The 24444-nt window shown below is 42.7% G+C and overlaps 5 protein-coding genes across 7 annotated transcripts in view; 2 read left to right on the top strand and 3 right to left on the bottom strand.

The window, feature by feature from the left end:
- The window catches only part of LOC6612028 (E3 ubiquitin-protein ligase TRIM9), a 74529-nt gene that overhangs the window by 31610 nt on the left and 18475 nt on the right, over positions 1 to 24444 (bottom strand). The window lies entirely within an intron of this gene.
- LOC6612030 (acylphosphatase-2) lies at positions 6640 to 7399 on the top strand. Its single transcript, XM_002036511.2, has 4 exons — positions 6640 to 6866; positions 6928 to 6944; positions 6998 to 7107; positions 7167 to 7399. The coding sequence occupies exons 1-4, from the start codon at positions 6734 to 6736 to the stop codon at positions 7279 to 7281; spliced, it is 375 nt and encodes a 124-aa protein (XP_002036547.1). The 5' UTR covers positions 6640 to 6733; the 3' UTR covers positions 7282 to 7399.
- LOC116801629 lies at positions 8036 to 8597 on the bottom strand. Its single transcript, XM_032722424.1, has 2 exons — positions 8441 to 8597; positions 8036 to 8363 (listed from the first exon to the last, which is right to left on the bottom strand). The coding sequence occupies exons 1-2, from the start codon at positions 8455 to 8457 to the stop codon at positions 8165 to 8167; spliced, it is 216 nt and encodes a 71-aa protein (XP_032578315.1). The 5' UTR covers positions 8458 to 8597; the 3' UTR covers positions 8036 to 8164.
- On the top strand, positions 10538 to 12445 carry LOC6612029. 2 transcript variants are annotated; one of them, XM_032722401.1, is made up of 2 exons: positions 10538 to 11577; positions 11635 to 12445. In XM_032722401.1, exons 1-2 carry the CDS (start codon positions 10625 to 10627, stop codon positions 11891 to 11893), a joined length of 1212 nt encoding a protein of 403 aa, XP_032578292.1. In that variant the 5' UTR covers positions 10538 to 10624; the 3' UTR covers positions 11894 to 12445. The 2 variants fall into 2 exon arrangements, with proteins under 2 accessions (XP_032578292.1, XP_002036546.2); XM_002036510.2 differs by having other exon boundaries at positions 11629 to 12445.
- LOC6612027 lies at positions 20239 to 21010 on the bottom strand. Its single transcript, XM_002036508.2, has one exon. It carries the CDS (start codon positions 20878 to 20880, stop codon positions 20320 to 20322), a length of 561 nt encoding a protein of 186 aa, XP_002036544.1. The 5' UTR covers positions 20881 to 21010; the 3' UTR covers positions 20239 to 20319.

The raw sequence follows: 24444 nt of genomic DNA, 5'->3' as shown, positions 1-24444 counted from the left end.
AATTTACTGAATTTTCCATTTCAATTGCCTTTTGAGTGGAAAAATATGTAAATTTCGATGAAGCGCATGGACAGTAGTCGAGGCTAGGCAATGCATGCCCATCGATGCGATGTGTGCAGTAAATTGCAGTTTGCCAAAAACATTTTTGCCATTCGCTCGATGCACCCACAAGTCACCATTTTCCCCCCTCTCAGTTCGTAACTCGGTGAAATTTATGGCCAGCGGCTATTTTAATGTGTGGAAATGAGAACTTTCTTGACATACGACCAACACGATCGGGTGCAGATATTATATTGACAGTAGCAAAAGCCCAACATCCTAGTCCAGTTATTGGTTTCTACTTTGGCTGGAGTGGCAAACTCAGATGGCTACTTTAAAAGCAACAGCCCTAAAATATCAAGCACATTTTGATATCATTCAATATTTGATGTGTTGCTTTTCATTTCCCCAAGGCTGCTCGCAACTTCTGCTAATCAGACAGAAACAATTAAATGTGACACACATCCATTTACCAGTTTTATTTAACAACCAAACTACCAATCTGCTAGTGTGTGCCAAAAAAGAAAGATTTATATTTGCCATTTTCCAGACCAAGTGAAGGTCCCTCCGATGCAGTCTTATTTTTGGTCCTAGTGCTCCGCTCCTGCTGATTTGTTGCCGATGTGTTCTTTCACTAAACTCACTTAAATTCATGTTATTTCCGCATGTTTCACACCACTCACCTCACCTACCGCTCCTCGTTTCCCCAGCTCCAAACTAATCCCCACATCGCGTTGATTTTTCCTTTGCTCACAATTTGCACTTCATGAATACCAGATAGGAGAGAAAAGAGCAAAGCAGCCAAAGGGGATCCACATCCAGCTGCTCCATTAGACAATTTCCCCATCTTCCTTCGACGACTTCGTTGCTCTGAAAAATGTGTGTGTGTTGTTCTTCTGTGCGCCTTGAGTCAATTGAAGTGGAGGCCACATGAGGCTCCCTCCCAGCAAATTATTCGATTGATGCACAGAATAAACTTCCGTTTTGCCATTGACCGTTTAATGTGCCCCATTCCGGGAAAACTGGGTACACATGTGGCCAAAACTCACTATCCAATTGGGTATGAAAACTTTAAAATAGAGGCCAAAAGGTTAGAAAAAGTGGGCTAGGATTGGTTTAAGATTGGTTTTTATATGCTTAGTACAGAGTGCAACTTTTACTGACTCAAATATATAGCATCACATCATATTTACTACCCTTCAAAACTCATCGTTTGCACTACAAAAGCCACAATATCTGAATGCATAATGCAGCCATTTCATTAGCAGCTCATTGAGCTTGCCACAATGTTTATACTCCGTTCCACTTCCAGCGGCACTACAATTCGCTGGCCAAACATTTTCCCCAAATATGCACCACCACACATCATTACTGCTGCTCCAGCTCCACTTGTGCGCCACTTCATTAACAGATTTTCCATAGGGAGCCGCCGCCAAGTTGGACCGCAGAAAAGCCAGCGCCATTAAAACGCAATAGCCCATCGGAAGCGATCCGCTGTTGGCCATGGCAACAGAATCCGCAGCTGGCCGAAAATATTTAACCAATAATGCAATTTCGCTTGTGGCCGACAAACTTGCGCGCAGCTGGCGATTTGCACAGACAATAGATGAGGCCGAAACCGAAAAGGGATTCATTCCGGATGGGGGAGTCCCCCGATGGCCCGGAGGGCCTAGCTCCAATGGAGTTTCGTCGATTGACCAACTGTCCACCAGTGTCCATTGTGAACTATACCCCTTTCCCATTGCCGGCCGTCAATTAATTTTCCCCACCCAGTGGCACTGATTCCGTTTGTTCAATAAACGCATAATTATGCGCAATAATTGCATTAGCAAATATGGGCATGGAATTAAAGGCCACAGAGTAATTAGGAATGTCATCATCGTGTAATCGTCCTCAGTGGGTGGCTGGCAAAAGAGCTCCTGCATCTTGAGGCATTTAATTAGAGGCGTTAAGTTGGCTAATGAATGCGGCAATCACACGAAGCCTCGACTTGCTCACTCGAGGCCAAAACACTCGGTTGCAGCTCATCCTGGCCGTCTCAGCCTCACGTTTCAAGCTCAGTGAGTTGTGAATGCTGTGAATAGTGAGCAGTGAGTGTGCAGTCAGTTAGTCACTCGGTCTGCACATGCCGGATAAGTGAATAGCATTAAATAAACAAACTGGCGAACAGCACAACAACTGCCAAACAACAGCCGACAGGAATAAAGGCTACAAAACTGATGCACTGCGGAGGAAATACGAAAAATGTGGCAGTCAAAAGGACGAAGGAATTACGAGGCGAATAAAGGATACTCTGATATGAACAGAAATGTAATGCTCTCCAACTTAAAATATATTATGATACAGTTTATAAAAGTCATTAAAAAGAAATGACTGAGGAGCAAAGGTTGGTAAAAATGTAATATAAACTTTGAAACATTCGAGTAAGAATGCTTTTTTTTGAAAAGCACCCTTTGATTAAACATATTTATAAAATAAATAAAAGCCTCGATAGAACAACTACAATATGCCCGATCAAAAATCATCGAGATAATAAAGAGGAAACCCGAGCACACACATAGTGGATAGTTGATGTTCGAATGTTTTCCCCATTTCCTGAAAATGTTCTCTGGTTTCGGGATCTGATGCATTTGATAAGCGTCACGTAGCACACGCCAGAAACCATTCTGTATCATGCCATATACCAAACCATACCAGTTTTTTCCAGCAGCTGTGAGTGGAAAACTGAGAACTGAAAGCCTGGGCAACCGATTGCCGAGTGCTTTATTATCCGTATAGCAGTGGGCCAAAAGGATGCATTTGTTTGCCACTTACACACACAAAGGGATAGCGAAATGGCGGATCCACGTGGATGGAACGTACCTGCAAGGATATGGAAGGATACCAAGGGCATTAGTAGGAAATCTTAGCAGAGCACACCTGAAAACATCCCAACTCCCACTACCCAGCTTGCAATTGCATTAGAATTTAAGATAAGTTCGAAGCAGCCAGGGAACACGGGAGTGTGAGTAATGGAAATGGGTTTGGGGGCCGAAGTGGAAGCTCCCAGATTGGGGGACTCGGCTTACAGGTTGCTCCTGCTCCTGCTCCTGCCCCTGCTGCTTCTTATTGTGTGTTGGATTTGGAGCCGAAGTGTGTGTGGGGCAACTTGTTTACCAAACTTTATTACAACTTGGCAAACAGTCGTCGCCTTTGTAGTTGGCTCGAGTCGAGTCGAGTTCTGTTGCTTTGTCTGCTAACTGATTGCAGTTACAATCAGTTTATTGTACGGGCCTGCTGGAGAATAGATTCGCCTGGACACACACACACACACTCACATGCGCCTAGCTACCTTGTATCCTTGCATCCTGGCATACTCGTATCCTTGCAACATGGCAAACAGCAGGAGCAAAGTGGAAAAAGGACTTTGTAGCCGGCAACAAGCTGCACAAGATGATGCCAGAGTCGCCACTTGAGAGCGGATAATTTGTAAATTCTATAACTTGAAGTAGTAAAGTTTGGCGGCACTAGACATACAAGCTACATTGTATCTTTCAATTATAGGAATGCGTTTTCTAGCTTAGTATGTGTGATGTTAATTGTACGCTTACCAAACAATCTTAAACTACTTTCAAAAGTGTCAGCTTTTGCGTTTACTGACTGAAAATTGATCATATGTGACTTAAAGTAATTTTTTTCTATTATTCACACGATGTTGTCACCCACAAAATTACTGAACCCTAAATCAAAAATCAATAGGGCCACACCAGCAAAAAAATGTCATAAGTGATTTCCTGTTCCGTTTCACGTTCCAATCAAGCGTAAAATAATTTTGTAAAAATATTTACCCAACTCGAGACCCGAAAAATCGAAAATATGAAAGTTATGTTAGCCAGCGGAAGATGAAAAATGAATGGGGAAAATGGGAAAAGCTAGTGGCTGAGCGGGTGACAACTGTCCTCCTAGGTTTTCCCGAAGCCACTCAACCAAGTGGGCTTTCGGCTTTCCAAGTGTCCCAGCTCGGAGCGATCCGCTTGAATGCGTGGTCGCCGCCCAACGGGATGATGGTGTACATCAGTGTCAGATTAGGGCGTGGCCGGGCCAAAATCACAGACATAACCGCCACTCTCACACTTCTGAGTACATATATATATGTTCATAAGTGTACATGGATAGGTATAGGAACATTCAGAGCTCCCTGAGAAGGCGCATAAATTCCAGACACTGCCGCCCTGGTGATTTGTGGTGCGGAGACCACATCAAACATGGCAGATTTTCACGGACTCGCCGACTGGCGGGGCACGGAGTTTCTGAGACAGAGACTAAGTGTGGGTTAAGCACACTTGAAGTATGTGCACGCTTGGGTTAAGAAAAAGGATTTGCAGGCGCCCAAGGAGCTACTCCCCACCCATCCAACCGGATTTATGTGTGGGTACACCGTAAAATAATCGTCGCACTTTGGAAAGGATCTATTGAACAGCTTTTTATGTCAGCCCCGCTTTTCTTGCTGTGTAAAAGCTGTGGAAAGAAAACCCGACATCTATTGGGTTGTGGGGGGAAAATATGAAAAGTCGTCGTTGGGATCTCCTGCCAAGGTGAGGATTGTGGTCTCACTGCGGTCCTGAGTTCCTGAGGTCCTGAGGTCCTTGCGTCTTACGATGTATAAAATATATGTATAAAAGTGTCGGTATGTGAATGCGATTTCTCGTAGTTTTGCTTTTCCACCTGCGACAGCCACGAGTAATGCAATTATATTGAGGCAGGTTTTCTGTCACAACTTTTTCACTTTTCCTGCACATATTTTTCCGCTTATCACATCGAAGTCTGTTGGCTAAATAGAATGAAAGCAGGTAAACTAAGGGAAAATCCATATTGGTATCAAAGAGTTTGCTTGTGGTGAAAGTGAAAACTTGGTCCTATCTTTATACACATCCCATTCTCCGGCTGTCTCGATTTGCCGCCTCAAATCCCAGTAATTTACGGCAACAGGCAGCCCGGGTAATTGCCAAAGTTTATTAACGGAAACAAAACCGAGAACCCGGCACAAAGGACCAAACTGCAGGCGGAATCGGAAGATGGAGTTACGGTGAATTCGGCGCGTCCATGAATATGAAATGAAGTCAAGAGCCCAGACAGAGCGAGAGATTCCCTTTGGGGATCGAGGCTTGGGATGTCCACGGAGTGAAGTTGGCGGGTCATAAACAACAATTTGTAAGCTTTAATGAAAATTGGTCGAGAGCTCGAGGGCGGCGGAAAGAAGTAGGCCGGCTCACTGCGGCTTTTTTAGAGCGACTTGCAAATAAATTAACTGCCAACCGGGCGAATGCAAATTAAGCGCGTTGTTTACACCTCGGATTGGTCCCACCCACCTGACTGCCCCCCTTTTTTTTGGCCATTGAATTTATGCCTCACACGGGAATTGCCTTGCGACAGTTCATAAATCCTGCACCTTTTTCCAACCATCACGGCTCGGCCAAATTTGTCCTTTCGCTTTCGACAAATGCATATGGAAATTTTATGCAAATTTCCATTGTGTCAGCAATTTGTAACGAATTTGCGCTGTGAAACGGCTCGAAAAAGCCGACGCAGGCTGGAAAATTTAATTTGCCCTGTGCGGTAGGTAAATCAAATTGCATAAACGTCAATTTGCTAATCCAATATTTGAGCCGAAAGTTTTGGCAAACTCTGCGGCTTTTTCGAGTGCCGCTCTTCAATTTCAACTGGCGCAACTTTAGTGGAGCACTTTAAGTGGCGGATGTAAAGTTTCGCCAGCCAGTGCAACTGAAGCTGACAAAATATTTTCTGATTACTTTCCCACATTGGCGACACTTCTGAAAATGTCCCCAAAGAGCTGACAGCGCAGCAGAAAAGCGAAGGCGAATATTTTGAAAATAAATGTTATTGTAAGAAAAGTTGCTTTCTCGCTTTCTTGCCTGCAACTGATAAAGAACGAGTAGCAAGGACATCCTTGTGGGACATCATCCTGTTGATGGCACTTTGATGATGGCCGAGGCGAACTTGGCCAGCTTCAATTACTCGGATCCTCTCGGTCGGTTTCTTGTCGTGACTGGGCCGCATTTGGATACTGGAGGCTAGCTGAGAGCATCGAAACTTAGGGCATCATCATAATCAACAGTCAACAAAAAATGTACGAACGACCAACACGTGACTACACCACAAAACTCTCAGGAATATAAAAGTTTTCGCCCCAAATGAGCTGCTGGCATTCTGCTGTTTCCATTTTATTCTTTTCGGTAGCTGTCTGCACTTAATGGAAAATGTCAGTTCGCCTCCGGCGTCAAACGTTTTATTGAAGTTTTCAGCGAGGCGGCGAACCCGACGAACCCAATGCGTCATCTGCTCCTTTGGCCACCTTTTGGATTTCTCCTGCTCCTCCGTCTCAGCATGGAGTCCTTGCTTCCGCGGCCAGCCGTCAGACTTAACGAACCGGAAGTGGTTAAGGGAAAGGTCTTCTCTTCTCTTCCAGCAGAAAAGTGTCTAAGTTCTTGGAGATATGATGGCGAAAACCGCATTGCCAAATGAGCGTGAAAAATTGTTATTACTTTTAATGGAAGACAAATTCAACGATTCAACTCGATTCAACTAAACTGACCACAATATAGCGTTGAAATAATATTCACACAGTAGTTCTCAAATATTTAAAATCGTAACAGTCATTCGCTTTAGCTGGAAAGTATAACAAATTTCTTTAAAAATGAGCAGTCAAATTAAAAAGTCCAAAACGACCACCAAGAAATTGGTGAAATCAGCTCCGAAAAGTGTTCCAAATGCTGCGGCAGATAATCAAATTTTTTGTTGCCAATTTGAAGTGTTTGGTCATGTGCAAGGTAAATATAAAGTTAATTAATCTGAGGCATATATTTGCTGATTAAATACTGCATTTTTCAGGTGTGTTCTTTCGCAAGGTAAGTGCTTTACTGATGGTTTGTTCTTAATATAAATTTTTTTTAACTTTTAGCACACTCAAAAAAAGGCCAATGTGCTGGGCATAACTGGCTGGTGCATGAACACAACTCGTGGAACGGTTCAGGGAATGCTTGAAGGATCCTTGGACCAAATGACTGATATGTGAGCCAGATATTTAAATGAAATATTCTATTTTATAGTAAACAATGTAACTTTCTTAGGAAATACTGGCTGCAGCACAAGGGAAGTCCTCGTTCGGTGATCGAAAAGGCTGTTTTCTCCGAGAATGAACCACTGCCCATCAACAACTTTAAGATGTTCTCGATTCGTCGCTAGGGATTATTTTAGCCCAAAATTCATTTATTAATTTTATAAAGTTCAAATTAAGTTGTGACTCGAGCTGAAACGTGAGAATCGCTTTGAGCACGCAATATATATGTGGTTCTAGATCCCAAAACAATTGGCATATTTAGTGGGTGTGGCCAAAAGTTGTCCATCCTCCGGGAATCCCTATTTGCTAGCCAATTAGGAAGACCATAAGCCATTGCGAATTGACTTTCTAACATTTTGCCAGAGCAATTTTTACACTGATGCCATGCCAATTGTCAAAACAATTCCAATTTGTTTTTTCAGCCATCAAACCGCCGGTGTTTTCGACTCCAAAATGGGCAAAGTTGCGACGCGCTTCTGCCAATTTTGCGACAAATATTGTGCATCCCGAAAAAGGCAAAGCAAATTTACATAAATAAATAAAAAGTTGGTTGAGTTCACAAATGGTAACAGTTGGCGCCTGATGGCAATTAAAAGCCTCTGCGCCACTCTCAACGGTTTGCTTTTTTATTTTGTTTATCTTTTCCACCAAGGGGGATGCTAAAAAACCAACTCCTCTGTATGCCACTGTTATTTATTTGGATTGTTTTGTGTGTCTGGCACTTTATTATAAACTGTTGAAACCGCAAAAAGTGCACGGGCTAAACAAAATTGTTTTCGTTGCCCAATTGCCAGTGTCGCAAAAATGGCCAGTTATTTATTTTAATTGTAATTTTACGTGGCTGAAATATGAATTTATCATGAGGAAAAACAGCAGTTTTATAAAAACCATTTAATTATAATTCAAATAGGACCAAAATAAACAGGAGAAGCGGACGAGCAACTTCTTCCTGAGTGCTAAAACGTAAACTCTTCTGCCATAAAATATTCGTAATATGGATGGACATATTCAGGCCTTCGGAAACCTGCCCTGATCCTGCTCCTGAAGCGTTAGATTTCTGGCCCTGGCGATCTCCTGGGGAGTTTTCCCATCACGGGCCAACTCCCGGCACAATAATCGCCTATAGAGAAGCATCTTGCGCTTGGTTTCCGGCGTTCCCATGGCGGTGCTGAACTGAATCCCAGGATGTCGGCCTCGGGAAGAGGATCTTCATAAAAAAAGAGATCCAAAAGTGAAAGGAGAGGAATAGAGGTTGGAAGGGAACTCTGCCTGCTGTTAACTTACGCCTTATTGTTGGACATTTTTTGTTTAAGAATTTTGAAAAGTCCAGCCAAAGAGCTTACGTTACAATTTTGAGGGAATTTAGAAAACTAAAATGCGACCTTTGTCGAATTTAGTACAAAAGTGGTGATAGGATTGTCATAGGCATCAAGATCTCTATAGTTCATATTTCAGAAATATTTTAAAGTGATTAGTTTCTTTAAGTGAAACAGTCTTTTCCTGCATTTTCCAGCATAGCAAGTCATGGCCCAGTCGGCCAAATTAAGTCATTAAATGCCAGCGACTTCTGAATGCAGGCAGCATTCAGGCACGCAAACAGATTAAAATTATGGAGCAGGGGTTACAGGAACAGGAATTCTGGGGGAGTGGAACTGAACTGAACTGAAGTGAACTGAACTAAAAGCCGGATTCGGTAGCGCCGATAATCAATTCCGTTTCCGGCTGACAGTTGCCGCATCGTGCGTGACCCAAAATATGCATAAACAGCACCAGAAAAATAATAATAATAATAATAATTGTAATAATTTCGTGAGTCGCCTGAGTTGGGGTGTCGTCAGGCGAGGGGGCGTGGCACGTGCTGCGCAGTTACCGGGTTTTAAAAACTTTTGGTTCGCGTGCTCGCATGTCGAGAAACGTTTGGAAAAACCCGCTCTATTAGCCGCCAAAAAGCGTTGATAACGAGTTCATTGACGAGTTCATTGGCACATTGATTCACATTCACATTGATTGGGTGGCGTTGGATTCGTGGGGGTTTTTGGCCCCAAATGCGGTTAGTGTGGCGGCTTAAATGTGCATGCTAATATCAGAATCAGAGCAAAGCCGAGAAGTCAATGTTGTAAAGTAAAAAAAATAAGCTTTATATGTATGTTTGAAATATTTTTGATCTAAGAAAATAAACTTCTCTATTGAATATATAAATTGGAAAAATAGCATTTCAAATTTCAAATATAAATAAAGAAAGTTTGATTAAAGTAATATTATTATATTATTATTATTATATTATTCTTTTATTACAATTTTTATTGTTAAATCTATTCCCACTTTTTTAACTTTTTTATAAGAAATATCAGCCCCACCAACTTTCCAATTCCAGTTTCCAATCCTGGCTGCAGCAGCTTATTAGCCATGCAGACCATGTTCCTTCGGGCCATTCTAAACCACATAAGGCCCTCGAATTTGCCAGCTGACTGTATTCCAAATCTCAGACCACACACAATCGCTCCAGACAGATACGTGGGGCGAAAATGCCGCATCACCAGAGGAGCATTTGAAGACCCTCCAATTTCCCTGCCCTCCAGTTGTCTAGACACAAAAACCCATTTCTATCCCACCAAAAAAAATTGTTCTCGTTGCGCAAATGTTGCATTATAGACTACGAGTAGAGTTCCATGAAGGAAACAAATGTGGCAGATGAGAATGGGGGGTTCGAGTTTAGATATAGGAACAGCCGTTACCAAAGTAGGAAAACTTATTAAAATTTTACAGCCCCAATTTCAGCTGTCAGAAAGGAAAATGTCTTAGCCGCTCATCCTCAGCTTAAATTTATATGGTTAAGGCATTCTAATTTTTGCTCTCTCCTTGAAATTCTGTTTTAATTATTTTAAAGAAAACATGTGCTTTTAGAAACATTCATCACAATTTACTGTAAATTCTTAAACATATTTGTGGCATTGCATGCCACGACCTCGTGTTGCGTGGCAATTTGATGAATGTGCTCCTTGATTAACCCTGATCCCGGGTCAAACCTCCTTGCGGTGGGCCTGAAAATCAGTTGTAGGACCTTTGCATGCAGCTGAAAAATTTTAGAGGCTAGCAAAGTTTGCATAATAAATGAAGGCGATAAGAATGCTGTCCGGCTTTGTTTATGTTTATGTTTCTTTGCCTTTTATTTTTATGGAATACCTAGGGGCGTTCGAAAGGAAACTTTTGTGGGTGGCAAATACTTTTTGCGCCTCGAATCAAGTCCCAAATGCCTCGAGCTGTAGCCAAAGTTGCCTAGGCTTTGAAGATTTCTTTTTGTTTCGGTGCTATCGGAAAAAGTCAAGGGTCAAATTGGCCTTTGAACTTTTGTTAAAGCTACCGAACGGGGTTTCAGCCAGTCAGTCAAATGATGTGAAACAAGTCGGGTCAATTTTCTGTACACAAAACCAAACAAAACACCGTAGACTCAAATTTTCGACCTGCAAAATGGAAGAGACCGAAATTCTGAAAAATCAAAATGTGCCACAAACAGACAAGATGAAAGCAGCAAGTGCACACTGTGAACACAACGAGCTGCATTTCAGGAATCACTCATATTCAGAAGATTCTAAGGAATCTGTTGGCCAAATGAGTCTTGAGCAAAATAAGTTCAATGCGGTCAAGAATCTTACGAAACAGCAATCACATCTGCAGGATTCGAAAGAAAGTCGAGCACAGGAAAATACAGACGAAATAACGAAAACCTCAGACGAAATAATGAAACCCACAGAAACTGGAGAAATGCGGAACACTTCCAGTAACGAGAAAGAAACGAAATATTTTGTTTTAAACAATGAATCAAAGGAAAAATGCCAAGAAGAAGCGAAGATAGAAAGGAACAAATGCAATGAGTTAATTATTGACAAGATCTCTGATGAAACTATCATCCCGAAAACTAAGGCAAAAAGTCAAGTGAAGTTAAATGATGCTGCTTCTGATAAAACGCTTACCATTGAGATGACCCGAAAATCAAGGCAATTAATTGCAGAAGAAACGTTGAATAACCCCAAAGAAAGCTCAAATGTCGTGGAAAATTTGCCAAGCCCACCAGAAAAACCAGTAAAGGAAGAACTTCAAGGAGCCAAGGAACAGGATACCACCATACCGCAATCCGAGGAAGTGAAAATTGAAAAACTGGATCAAATGGAGGCAAGTACTTCATCGGCAGCTCAGGAGGCGGAAATGGAAAAGCCAAACGAAGTAATGCCCGGCAAAGAGGACTATATTGACCCGAGGGAAAAAATCAGGAAGGACATGGAAGAATATTTTAGTGGCATTCAGGCTCTGGAGGTCAAGACAATTCGCGACGAGCTGAGTGCAAAGGAAGCTGAAGTCATTTTAAGAGAGGACCAGCGAAAGAGAACCTGGAAGGCAATGCTTCTATCAGTGACCCAAACAACGTAAGAAGATATGGTGTATACTATATGGTTTAACTAATAAATGTTTGTTAGTCACAGCACTTCTACGGGTAAGCCGCCAAAATCCGCCGTACAAGCCATACCACAGCGCACCGCCAAGGCGGACTTCAAAAGGAAAATGTATGTCCTTAAGGAGAACTACAACTATCGGTTGGAGCTGCTGAAGCAGCTGAAAAACGACATGAAAAACAACTACAAAAGCGAGGCCCAGCAACTGTATATCGACTATCACTCCATCAAGAACCAGACCTTAAGTAGCCCCCCTTTAAAAGAGATGCTAGACGCAAGTGAGGAATAAGTGGATCCACCACCAAGGATAGGATAATATCACACCATCAGTTTCTAGATCGTTGCTCCATCTAGCACAAAAAGTAATGATCAAAATAACTGAACACACTACATTATCTACAATGAAAGGATTGCTAATCCTGCTACTGCTGCTACTTACTGCTCACAACACTACACACTCTGTACGAACACATACACTCTACTCCATTTTTTAAAAGTATCCACAAAAGTGTCGCCGGAAAAGTAGAGGGCTTTCTAGATCTAGAAGAATGTAACCTAGAACCCGAGCCCCGAAATCAAAGCTACGAAGTGGAACGACCTGCCGAAAGGGGGATTCAATGGGACTGTACCTCTTGCATTCATTGTGTGCACTTGCTTCTTTGCATCTTGAAGTGCATCTGTATCTCATTTACTGAGCTTCAATGGTACAGTCACCACTCTGAACGCCCCGCGGTATGCAACAGTATTTTTCTGCTTTGTATATGCCACAAACCTTAAATTTTCGCCACTTCTGTTTTGCATGTCGAAATAAAAGCAAAGACAATGAGAATTGACCCAAATACCTGGCTCTATTGTAATTTTGCTCCTTTGGTATTGTAATTTATGGACTGCGAAAGTGAGGGTGGTGGGGCTTTTTTGGGGTCGCAGCTGCCGAGGGAAAAGTGGAGCAGCGAAGTGAACAAAAGGTGTCCGTTGGTATTCAGTTCATATTGTTCCACTGGCTTTAAAATTTAATTCAGCAGGAAAGTTCTGCAGTGATACTAAAGCTGGGGGATACTAGAACTGGATGTTTCACGTGAAAGTGATTTTTCCGCTTAAGGAAAACTTTAAACTTTCGAAATACCAGAATTGATCGCCATGGTGGTGAGTGGTAATCGCTCCACGGGCGGCTAATCCGTTCAAAGCTGCCAAAAATCTCCGCCGTTTTCCTTCGATGTGACGCACAAAACGTAGATGGTCCGGATGAGGAGGTGGAGGACCTGGGCTCAAAGTGGCGGACGGACACTCGTGGCTGGCGCTTAGCAACAGACAGACAAAGCTTCAGGCCTAAGCCCACGGGCCACGCCCCCTCCTACCAATACGCCCCCCTGCGGCGGCTTACAACAAAGCAAAATGGTAAATAAAGGCCAAAAGCGATGACAGCGGGCGTTGAAATGGAAGTCAAAATCCGACTCCCATCCCAAAATCAAAGCAAATCAATGCGAGGCTATAGCTTTGGACTCCCCTCTAAAAAATTGATGAAAATTCGAAATTGAAAATTTACTTTGGCAATTTGGATTGCAGCACCGTTCCGACAATGAAATATGTCAATTTCAATTACGTCCATCGCCGCGGGCCAAAAAAGTACTCGAATCCGAATTTGTTTCAGCGTTTCAACAAATGTGTCAATTTCCCTGTAAAGCTCTATCGATTGCAGAATTGGCAACGCCTTCAATTGTGGCATCCGCTTCCACGTCCACATTCTCTGGGCGGATTGATTGTCTACAGGGTAATTATAGTTGTTAGGGCTCAAATGTTGGTCCGCAATTTGCTGACAGTTGTCAGCCGCCGGAGGCTCGGATTTCGTAGGAATAAAGCACACAGTTTCCCAATAAATCGAATGTAAGTTGGGGGACACATTCTAGGTAAGATCTTTCACTTAAGTATGTTAGAATTTCAGTAGAATATAACTCGGTTTAAAATCTGTTTTTATAAATCTGAAGAACAGAATGAAGTCTAGCTATCAAGATGAATAAGCTTTGTAAGAGGAGGTACTAAACATAATTAAATTCCTCTTTAAATACTTTTGCATAGTTTTTTTTTAAGGCTTTAAATTATTATCAATTTAATATTCTTAGTAACTAGTTTGATGTAAACACGTTGTGCTGGCAAGCGGAAACATAAGTAGCATGTGCGAAACTTTGCACAAATCACGTTGAAAACTTTGCGCGAGACTCATCAATTTCGCAGGTCTGCCGTGAGAGATTTCCTGTAATATAAACTCCTGGAGAGGAGGGCCGCATCAATGGGAACTATCAAAGGGCCATAAAACTTTCGCCCAACACTTTGCAGACAGGAAATATGACAGGGCCCGCACAATAAAACGAGCTGCCGGTCATTTGCCAATGTCTAGCTGACTGAATGACTAGCTGACTGACTGGCTGACTGACTGGCTGGCCATCGCCGTGTCCACCAGATTGATTTGCAAGTGGTTGGAGGGCAGAGCCGGGATTGAAATTGAACTTGAAAAGTGCACGGCAGACAGACGACAACGCAATGACAATGACAATGCTCTCACGATTACACAAAAGCCAGCCAAGCCAGCGGCAGCAGCAGAAGAAAATAAAATGCCACGACTCCGGGACTCCGACGACTCCCTGTTGTCGATATGATCTCGTCATTATGTCGCCAAAGGCAGACACCATAGTGCCCGGGTTCCAAGGGATCCGAGGGAACCTTTGCGTCGTGTGGGCGACACATTTATGTGAAATTGATGATGATTGAAAGCTGCATCGCCGTTGGAAAGGCAAGGAATTATTGGACATGACAGCGTGATGCTCACGACATTTGCGGATAATAGATACATTTATAGCTAAGCTATATATTTCAACACATTTTTGTGGGAAATTCATCTTAAGTGTATGAAAATAAATATTTCCCTGTACTCTTTTAAATAATTCCATTTCATATGCAAAGTTCCTGACATTTTCTCATCACCAAAGTACATTTACGAGAAGTATATACAGCAGTGTATGTCTAGAACACTAGCTCATCTCTTTTTGTAATCTTGTGCCATCCGCTCGCTGATGTCGGCATACGAATTAAACAATTAAAAGCCAAACAGGCTGTGTTGTATCCCCCCACACCAGCCCATCCCATCCCATACTTCCATTTAGGGCTGGCCACAGATTTTTATGGCGCCACGATGTTCTTTAAGATATATGTGTCAAAACTACTTGTGTGCCATCGTAAATTTAATTCATAGGCGTCTGCGTCACCAGCTGATGATTGTCATCATCATCATCATCATGACGATGATCATCCCAATCGCAATCAGAATCCCAATCGTGTGGGACTTGGAGGCGAGTGCTCATTGCATTTTTATCACTTACGCGAAATTGGTTTTTATGTGTCGGGAGTCTCATGTGCGCCTATTAAATGGAAACGCTGCCTCCAATTCCTTTGGCGACCGCACTCGACATCAATTCCACATATCACAACTACCATAAGTAAGTAGGCCTGTGCGTACACAGTACGTATACGCAGCGCTGGCCGGGAAGACAGTTAAATAAAATGCTCCGCTGGCCGTTTAAGCGATGGCAATCAGCCGAATAGTCAAGTGATATATGGCAGAGCACTTTCAGCCACCGAAGAACTAGGAAGACCAAGGAAGGAGACTACTACTCTTCTTAGGGTCTCTTGTCATTGTTTTATTGATTTATAGGTAAGTAACTGGTTGGGTTGTGCCACTTGAGACATTTCAACTTACGCACTTAATTTGGGTATTGAATGTATGAAATCGTTGGAAAATTACCTGCAATGAAAGGAGAATTGTATTATTAGACAGAGAATTTAACTGGGATACACAACGTTTGTGCAGAACAAACTACGAGGTACACGTGATATATATCATACTATTAACTCCATATGCCTATCTATGACCTGAAGCACACAGGGCAAACAAACTTCGAGCACCAGATTTCCCCCTCCCTCATCCAGGGAATGAAAAATCTGTCAAGCTCAACAAACTGACAACTTAATGCCACAAGCCGACCAACCAATCCCATCCAGCCGCAGAAGCAGCCACTGGTTACAGGATGAGAAGGATGACGACTCCACAGGCTCAATGACTTGGCCAGACTGGTCCCTGTGGTAAAATTTAATTTAACATACAATTCAGAATGCCCGGCGACAAAATCTCTGTCCAGCAACTAGGGCCACACAATGGCCAAAATTGTTGCCAGGACACAAAGTTTCCTGACCAGGAGGAGGTGGTGGTCGGTGGTGATGGTGGAGTCGTAGAGTTGGAGAGTTTGAGAGTCGAGGCCCAAGGCTCGAACCCTTAATTATATTGAGTGTATGAAATCCTTTGGCCACACAATGGCCGGCAGGAAGTGAAAGTGGCCATGTCCTTGTCCCTGCTCGCCGTCGTGTTTAATCCAAGCAATTTGCAATTTTTGGTAATTTAACTTGACAAAACTTTTTAATAGGTAGGAAGTCACCCCACTCACAGACTGACAATGGAAACGAATGGCATTTGTGGCTGCCGTTCGATTCGATTCGCAACTGTTGCCAGGATTCAGGCGGGCTCCTTAATCCCGGCAAGGAAGGACCCTTCGAACCCTTCAACCGCCTCGAATAAAACCATAATTTTCGATTGTTATGTACTTAAAGGCGAACTTCGTCATGTGCGCTGAATGCAAATTTCGTTTTCAATTTCGCTTTTTATGTCTGCGCTTGGTCTATTATATTTTATGATTTATGTTTTCGCAGATTCTGGGTGAAAGGGGTAGATCGTGGCAGGGGGCTACATTAAGCGGACTAAGGCGTTAATATCCTTGGTGCAGGATTTGTCGCCGCATGGACTGGGCGGCAAAAGAGTTGTGGCAATTTACGAGATGATTTGATTTTAATCTCTAACCGCCCTCTGGGAATACAATGCGAATTGCGTATTTTGTTTCTGCTGAATCGGTGATGGCAACAGATTAAAAAGCAAATATTTATAAGTGAAGGGGATTAGAAGAGATTTATGTGAATGAGAAAAGTTACCGACAATGATCTGTGGCCACCGTTGTGGGAGTATGGTGTGAATTATGCAAAATGTTTAATATAAGTAGCTTTAGGCATATATTTATTTAGAAACAAAACTCAACTGTTTATGAATTTACCTACTCCCCATGTCTCATCAATCATTTGCAGCTCAGAACGTATTCTATACATTTACTTGAATATTTTCTGATAGCTCTAATTACAAATAACAACAGCAGATCGCGTTGACGACAGAAGTTCCTGCGCTGAGGGAGCATAAAGTTGAGTCGATAAAAGAGGAAAATGAATGTCCCACCATAAGCCGTAATTTTTGCGCAAAAGTCGAGCTACTGCGCCCCCGAAAGCAGTTTGAACTGTCAGAAATGACAAATAGTCCGTCGAGGATTTAATTTTGAATGCAGTCGCAGTGCAGTGGAAATTAACTAAGCGACGTGGAAAAAAAAGCGATTCTGGCCATTGGGAAAAGTCAGTGGGAAAAGCACCCACCATGGCAACACAGCCACCACCGAAAATCTCGCAGACGGAAAGCGGCATTAAAAGCGATCACACACACACACACCTTCCCAATGAAAATCGCATCCCTGCCCCGCCGCTTTTCATCATTTTCCGAGGGGTGCGTTTGTCCAAAAGGGGATGCAACCGGGGCCGTTTCATGTTTGTCCGGGAAATTAGTTTGGCTCAACAGCGGCATCATTGGAAAATAAAGGATTTTCAGTTTAGAGCGGTACGAGTATTTATAAATTACTCGTCCGCAGCACAACTGCTCAGCCATACGTTTTATTGCAAAATTCTGGAAGAAGAGCAAAAATAAAGGATTCCGATTCCAGGTTGCTGGGACTACTACGCACGTGTATGAGAGAAACCCCTCGAGTCATCCACTTATTAAAAATACTTGTTTGTTTGCAGTACTATATCTGCAACTGGGCATTGTCTATGGATTCTCGGGTTGCGTCAACTGGCTTTATTTGCGACTCGCTGGGGCATGTAATTACATTTTCGGATCGCACCTTTTCAGCAAGGGAAACTTCGCACAGGGAGGTCAAAGGATGTGGGAGTATGCTTTACAGGCTCAACATTTTACATGTTTTCCAAGTCCACTATTTGGCAAAAGTTTTTCTTCTTTTCATACTTTTAAGGCCCGCTAATGGCTTATATTAATTACTTCCTACCACTTATCTTTGCTGCCCACCTTTTCTGGCCTAAACTGGGCTGTAACATTAATCATTGCATAATTTCGTGGTTCATAGCTCATCGGCACTGTAAACTAAACTCATTAATTACTACAATTAGGCCATACACATTTTTTCCGCTAGCCCTCAAATTGTTTAATCTGGCAACCGATTCAGGGCCGCACTGCCTGCTAAATGATACGCACGCGACCCAGGAGAACCCAACATTGGTAAGAACAACTTCCCATTTCGAGTCGTTAAAATGGTCCGCTTCGGATAAGAAGTGGAAAAATAACTGAAATTAAAAGGGAAAATATATGTAAAACTGCCGTGCTAGACTCCGGCTGCTTTGATTAATGGTTTCTTCCAGCACGTCATAAGCGGGCAGGTCCTGGCAAATCCCTACCCCGCCTTTTAGCCATCAAAGGCTGGGTGAGCAAAGCTCCTTTTTTTGTATTTCTTGTATTTTTTTGTGTGAAGGGAAAAGAAAAGACTGGGCCGTGTCGTCCAGTCAAGTATAATTAACAACTTTGTTGGGCCGTTTGGGCTTTCCTTTCGCTGTTCGTTAAGAAATGGCAAAAACGTTGTTGCTCGTTTTATGTAAATGATGTGTAAACACCACGTGCAGGAGTGCCCCGAAGTTCATAATAATCCGGAGCAGTGCAACAATGTGGCATTTTGAAAAATACTCGATGCATATTTCGTGGCGCATGTCCATTAGCATTGGGTAAAGGGACTAAAACGCGAGTACAACGACACGTGTCGCAGCGATTTATTAGCATAATTTCTCTTCCTCAGGTTTTTTAATGCTCGCCACGGAAGCATTAAAGCGAAATGGATGTTCATCTACCCGAAATGATCCGAAGGAGTGAGAGTGAGGCGGACTCGTTTTTCAATTTCCAAGGCAGCCCCGGGGCCATCATCTTCGTCAGCATAAATTCCCAGGAACTACTCCCTTAATTGTTGTGCATTTGTCAACCTGAGCACACGAAAGCACTTCCAAAAGCGGCGTCAAACTCTCGAACGTCTTCATCTCCATCTATCCAGAGCCATCCAGAAGATCCACACTTGAATCCAGTTCGAGCACTTTAAATTCTGGCACACAAGACAACGCACAGACATTTGCTCGATTCGAGTGCAAAGCAGGGAGTCTTGTGCTATTTATGTCTTACTTAGTAGCACATTTGCTGTGACTAGTTCGTAAATTAATTGGATTTGCAATTACACGCCCCACAAGAGCCAGACTAACAAACTGTAGAAAAGTGGTGGGACAAAGCGAGGCAGTACTGCCAGTATTGAATGAGAAGAGCTGACTAAACGGATAGAAGGCAAAATGTATGTAGAGTCTGGAAGTTGAATGGAAAAGATAACATGAATAAGATAACATAGACAACTAAACTCATTGAGAAGCGCATAGAAAGGTGCAAACTTAACCTTAAGGTTAGGTACTAATCGATACAAATATATGAACGTTCTGGAAACCATAAAAGTGCTAGCACACAAAATCAGAACCAGAAATCTTTAAGTACTCTCACTCCCTCATAACATTCATATCCCTTCCTCAGATCTACCATTACACTAATTGCTGGCATACAACATTTTTATTGCATTTGCCGACTCCTATTCTGGAATTTCATGCCGAACATACCGCCACTTAATATGCATAGCAATAAATGGTCATATACGAGCAGAGGTACCCCAACTCTGCACCTCTATTTCGCCAAAGGAGCAGTCAGAGAAACACTCACAAATACACACACAAACGGCAGTATGGAAAAATCAAAGGCAGGAAAAGCGAAAGCAAATTGCTTCACCTGTTCAAACCAGTCCCTGGCGAACATTTCAATACAAATGAAATCGGCAATGGAAACGGACAGAGAGCAAATTTCATACGGAATGAAATTAGATTTTTTGGCAGTCGAGGAAATTGCTGCACGCACGCAAACACCAGAAAATATTGAAATTACATCCAGGAACGCAGAATTCAAAAATATATATATCGCCCAGGACTTCTATGCAAAATAACCGCAGGCCATTTGTTTGTAGACAAACATTTGGCATTCTGTATGCCGGTATCTGAGCATCCGAGAGTGGTTTTCGTGCCCAGTCAAACGGAAATGGGCAAATGCCCACGCAAATGTGCGCATTTCAATTAAATTTCCGTTTTAATCACTTTTACAAGTTCCATTGCTACCATTCAGAGTGGCCAGCATGGGTTAAGCAGGGGGTCAAAGCCCCATGTTGGTATGCTCACTCATTAAAACTGTGTCTGGGGTCAGGTCATGCGAACTAATTTGATGACGTGGATCCGTGATCTGCCATCCACTCCTGAGCTAAACTTGTTGAGAATCGCATAGAGAGGCGCTTCACTAATGAAGGATTTGGTTTCACCAAGCGGAAAGTTTGTATGGCTTTTTCAAATGTCTCAAATTAAAAATGATATTCAACATTTATTAAATATGTATGAAACTTAAATTCTCTTACTAGAATTTTGAAAAATACTATAGATGACCGTGGCTTAATTTTTAATACTGTATCTGCGCCCGTCCGCTACAAGTGTGGTTTCACTGTCTGTGCTCTCATGATTATAGTCTTTGTTGTTCCACACCAAGTGAACAGGTATGCTGAGCGAGATTCCCGACGAGGCGAAGCTCCGGCTGGTGATTGTGGTGTCCGAGCTGCTTCGCTCATTGCACAATTCCTCGTAGGGCACCAGGGCCTTATCTGCAGCATCCGAGGAAGGATCCTCTTTTTCCCAATCACCCAGGCCGCACTCCGAAATGATAGGCGACGAACGGGCTCCGCTTTCCGCCGAGTTCCACGCCTTATCGCTGGTCCTCTCGTTATTGCTGTCCATAATAGGCAGCATGGATGGCAATGCCTCCAGATGTCCTCCAGCTTTCGATCTCGGCATGGAACGCTGACTCTCCTCCACGGGCAGGGAACTGCGCCGCAGGATCTTCTGCAGCGCCTTGAAGGATTCACGCATCTCAAGAAGCTGCACCTCATCGTAGGGTTCGGTGAGTGGAGTGTTTGGCACCGACAGGGCGTTGATAAGAAACTCCAGGTCATCCTCCATGGCTTTTATTGATTTCGATGATTGTTAGGTGTGTTCCAAGAAAATTAACTATATTTAAATTTAGAAATTTTATTCAAATTTGATTTCTATGCTGACGATGACAAATGCAAAGCTAACCCCAATGCCTCGAGAGAATCTTTAACTTTCATTATTAGAAAGTTTTATATTCTCTTCATTGTATAAATTACTTTCTTATTACTTTATTGCATATTTGGTCTATCGCATCATCGTGTAATTTGTGCCTGTCCATTGGTTGTCCTTTTCGAACTGCAAACTTTTTTCATTAATTTAGTCTGAGGGCTTTAAGAATGGCATCTTAAGTTCGTGTGCCGCCCTAATCTACATCCTCCCACCGCTCCATCCGACTCCATCCCCGGCGAATTTTGCTACAAAGTCATTACGAACAACTTAAGTTTGTGTTAAACACGCCTACATTACCAGATTTTGCATTTGGAGCGGCAAAAAGCAAAGTTTAGGGAAAGCAGCCGAGGCAGAAGCGAACTGCAAGAAGTGGAAAACTTGAGTTTGGGTCCGTGTAATAATTGTAATTTCGCAGTTGCCGGAGGAGGAAAGCGAGGCAAACCGAGGAAAACACGAAAAATAACAATCAGAAAGCATTTAGCAGCAACTTCTAAAAGCGAGAGTCCCAGGGGAGTCGTGTTAACCAAAGTGTGTTCGCTTGTCGACGCCAGGTGGCTTCCTCTATGGTCGAGTTGCAAGTTCGTGTGTTTCCGATCCAAGTAGTACATATGTGTGGTATGGTGGCTCCCCTTTTTCGTGTGTCAACGCATAGGAAAACTTGAACTGCCGGAGGGGGGGAAAACCAGAAACAAACCATGAATTCCTTTAACGATTAAACAAGGAGCAGGATACCATATAGGATACAGTGTTCCTTCCTTCTTCTCCCCGCAAAGGAACACACATTAATCTCGTTTTGGGGTGTATCCCAGAGAGTGTGTTTCTGTTTCGCCTGGCGTGGCAATTTTAATGGCCTGACCTACTTACTGTTCCTGCTTTTTATTGATCACTTAAAGTAACTAGCGTTTCGTTTAATTGCGCAAATTCCAACGTAAACATCAGACTACGCAAGTTCGTTGCTCACGTGAAAAGTTTTGCCACCGCTTGTCCTGTCATTTGTCAGGCATCAGAAAATATGTTTAATAATCTGAACGCATTACCAAAACAGCAGCCGCTGTGCAAACAAACGGAAGTCGAAAGGAAGGCGCTTGTGGTTTGGGGCACCAATGGGTTTGCAAGGATAGCGACAAGGGGCAGACACATGCAGACGACTCCAAAATACTGAGGACTTCAGACAGGCAGACAAAACAAACAACGAGGGTGAGATGGAAATATATCAGCAGAGGCGGGGAGCAGCGAGGAGACCTGTGATACCAAGGAGCATATTTTTGGACAGTGGGACAAAAATAAATGTTATGCCTTCTAAAATAATTGATGAAGATGGATGTACAAACTAAAGAATCATTTTGTAAAGTTAGGCTTACTTGACACATGCAAAACATATCATAAAGTTAAGGGAATGTATGATTTTTTAGCAAACTTTCCCACTGTGCCGAGCTGCCTGCCATTTGGTGCTCGTCTTCCAAGTCGCAGAAGCCTATTAAATAACATGGTCCTACACATGCGACCTACGAGGCAGGAAGGCAGGCAGCAGCCGAAAGTTTTGCTCACAATTGCCAGGATAACGCAGGAGTCGCAGGAGTGAGCAGCCGCAGTCGGAGGAACCCAAAAGTGGTCACATGAAAATATGAAAATATTCATGGCTGAACAGAAAAAAAAACCAGCAAATAATGACGACAACAAAAATACAAGAAAGTGGAGGGAAAACCCCGACAAAGTAGAGGGAAACTCGCATGCAGGCAAATGGCAAAAAGTAAACAAATAAACAAATGGGATTGGGCTGTGTATCCTTCGTTTGATAGAGGAAAACTTTAAGAAGGATGGCGATGACGATGAGGATGCGGTAGTGTGGTAGTCATCCACCCATGTCTTAGATATTTGCATATGGAGCTGGAGTAGCTTCTGCCTTTGCTATTTGCCCGAGAGAGGCATCTTTGGCCAAATTTAGGGGAAAATTCTATTATTTTAGCTGCTCAAACAACTACTCAGACTCCCGGCAGTTAGTTGTTCACTTTGTCAAACAGATGACCGACCACTTGAGTCCTTTTGAGACCCACTACATGGGTATGTAAAACATTTAGCTCCTCCCCCGTTTCCTTTGGGTACCTTGCACTTTGAGCTGCAGCTGGAAAATAAATGTTCAATTTGTAGTTGTCAATTGGCTACTTAGTGCAGTTGAAACATCGCCCATTGAAACGGAGGAACAGCCAAATGCCATGGAAGAGCAATTGAAAAGTAAACGAAACTAATGCAGGAATTTGGCAAAGTGCCATCGATGGATGCTGGTATGTATGTTGAGCAAAAGTGAAAAGACCATTAAAAAACTACAAAAAAAGGAGTTGAAGTAATGGAGCGAAAGGATACATGCCATATAAAATTTTACACTAAAAGATAAAACGGAATATTCAAGACATTATTTTCATGAAAAACATGAACTCGACATTAACCTTTTCGCAAGAAAAGATGAAGCCATATCATTAACTTCCAAGAAGAAGCCGAGATTTACCTTTTGGCCTCTCGATAAGCAGCTCATTACTCAAATGCAGAAAAGAAAAACCCCGAAAAAGGTCGGGAACAAAACCCCCGAATTTTCTTCTTTTTTTTTTTGATTTACTGGGCTCGGTGAACCGCTTGGATCAGCTAAAAATGGCCGAAACATAATAATAATTTGTTAGATGTGAAAAGCACAGTGCAAAGGAGATAAACAAAATAAATGACAAAAGCATGTCAGCACAAAGCCAACTAGAATGGAAATGGAAAATGGATCCGCTGCTCGAATTCGGGAGGCTTTTTTGTTGCAACCCTCAGCGATTTTTTGTCTTCTTCCACGAGACTACAGACTACAGACATTTGCATAAATTATCATTTGTTGAGCCGGAACAAAAAAGCCCAGGATGGGCAGAGATATACCTTCGCAAGAGGGCATTGCTGGAAAAATGGGTAATAAAAGCCAAATGCATAAAATAACATAAAAATAAAACAAGAATTTATGTTGCCAGAGCTGAGCAACGGCAAATATCAAACAAATTGCAATAAAATGCAAATTTAAATAAAATCGGCAAAGTTTACATAAATTCTGGCCCTACATTTTAAAGCCAGACGAAAATGTTGCTGGCTAAAACAATTTGAATTTAAATATTTTATGCTTAATTTTAGAGAATTTTATTACCGAACGGAAGACCGCAGAAAGCGGTGAAGTCCCCCGGCTATTTGGTGGAAAATGGGGAGCTTGGGGCCCAGAACAGCACACCCCTTGTTTGTTTCCAAGCAGCTGAGCACAGCTGGGAAAGTGGTGCAGAAAAACGAAGACAGCCTTTCCCTACGTTTTTAATACACTTTTCCAGCGAAAACGCCGGCAAAGAGCAAAAAGCAACAGCCGATGGCAGGTGAAGTCCACCCATCCGCCAGTTGTTTGTTTTTTTTTTT

The sequence above is a fragment of the Drosophila sechellia genome, chromosome 2L, assembly GCF_004382195.2.
Source record: "Drosophila sechellia strain sech25 chromosome 2L, ASM438219v1, whole genome shotgun sequence".
Lineage (NCBI taxonomy): Eukaryota > Metazoa > Arthropoda > Insecta > Diptera > Drosophilidae > Drosophila > Drosophila sechellia.
The sequence above is the reverse complement of the archived record's forward strand: the minus strand, read 5'-3'. Positions and strand labels throughout refer to the sequence as shown.

What these genes read in the sequence shown, in the direction of transcription:
- LOC6612030 (XM_002036511.2), top strand. Translation starts at nt 6,734, where the DNA reads ATGAGCAGTCAAATTAAAAAGTCCAAAACGACCACCAAGAAATTGGTG. An exon ending in TTGGACCAAATGACTGATAT is followed by an intron (nt 7,108 to 7,166) that starts GTGAGCCAGATA and finishes TAACTTTCTTAG; the next exon opens with GAAATACTGGCTGCAGCACA.
- LOC6612029 (XM_002036510.2), top strand. Translation starts at nt 10,625, where the DNA reads ATGGAAGAGACCGAAATTCTGAAAAATCAAAATGTGCCACAAACAGAC. An exon ending in CTATCAGTGACCCAAACAAC is followed by an intron (nt 11,578 to 11,628) that starts GTAAGAAGATAT and finishes AATGTTTGTTAG; the next exon opens with TCACAGCACTTCTACGGGTA.
- LOC6612027 (XM_002036508.2), bottom strand. Translation starts at nt 20,880, where the DNA reads ATGGAGGATGACCTGGAGTTTCTTATCAACGCCCTGTCGGTGCCAAAC.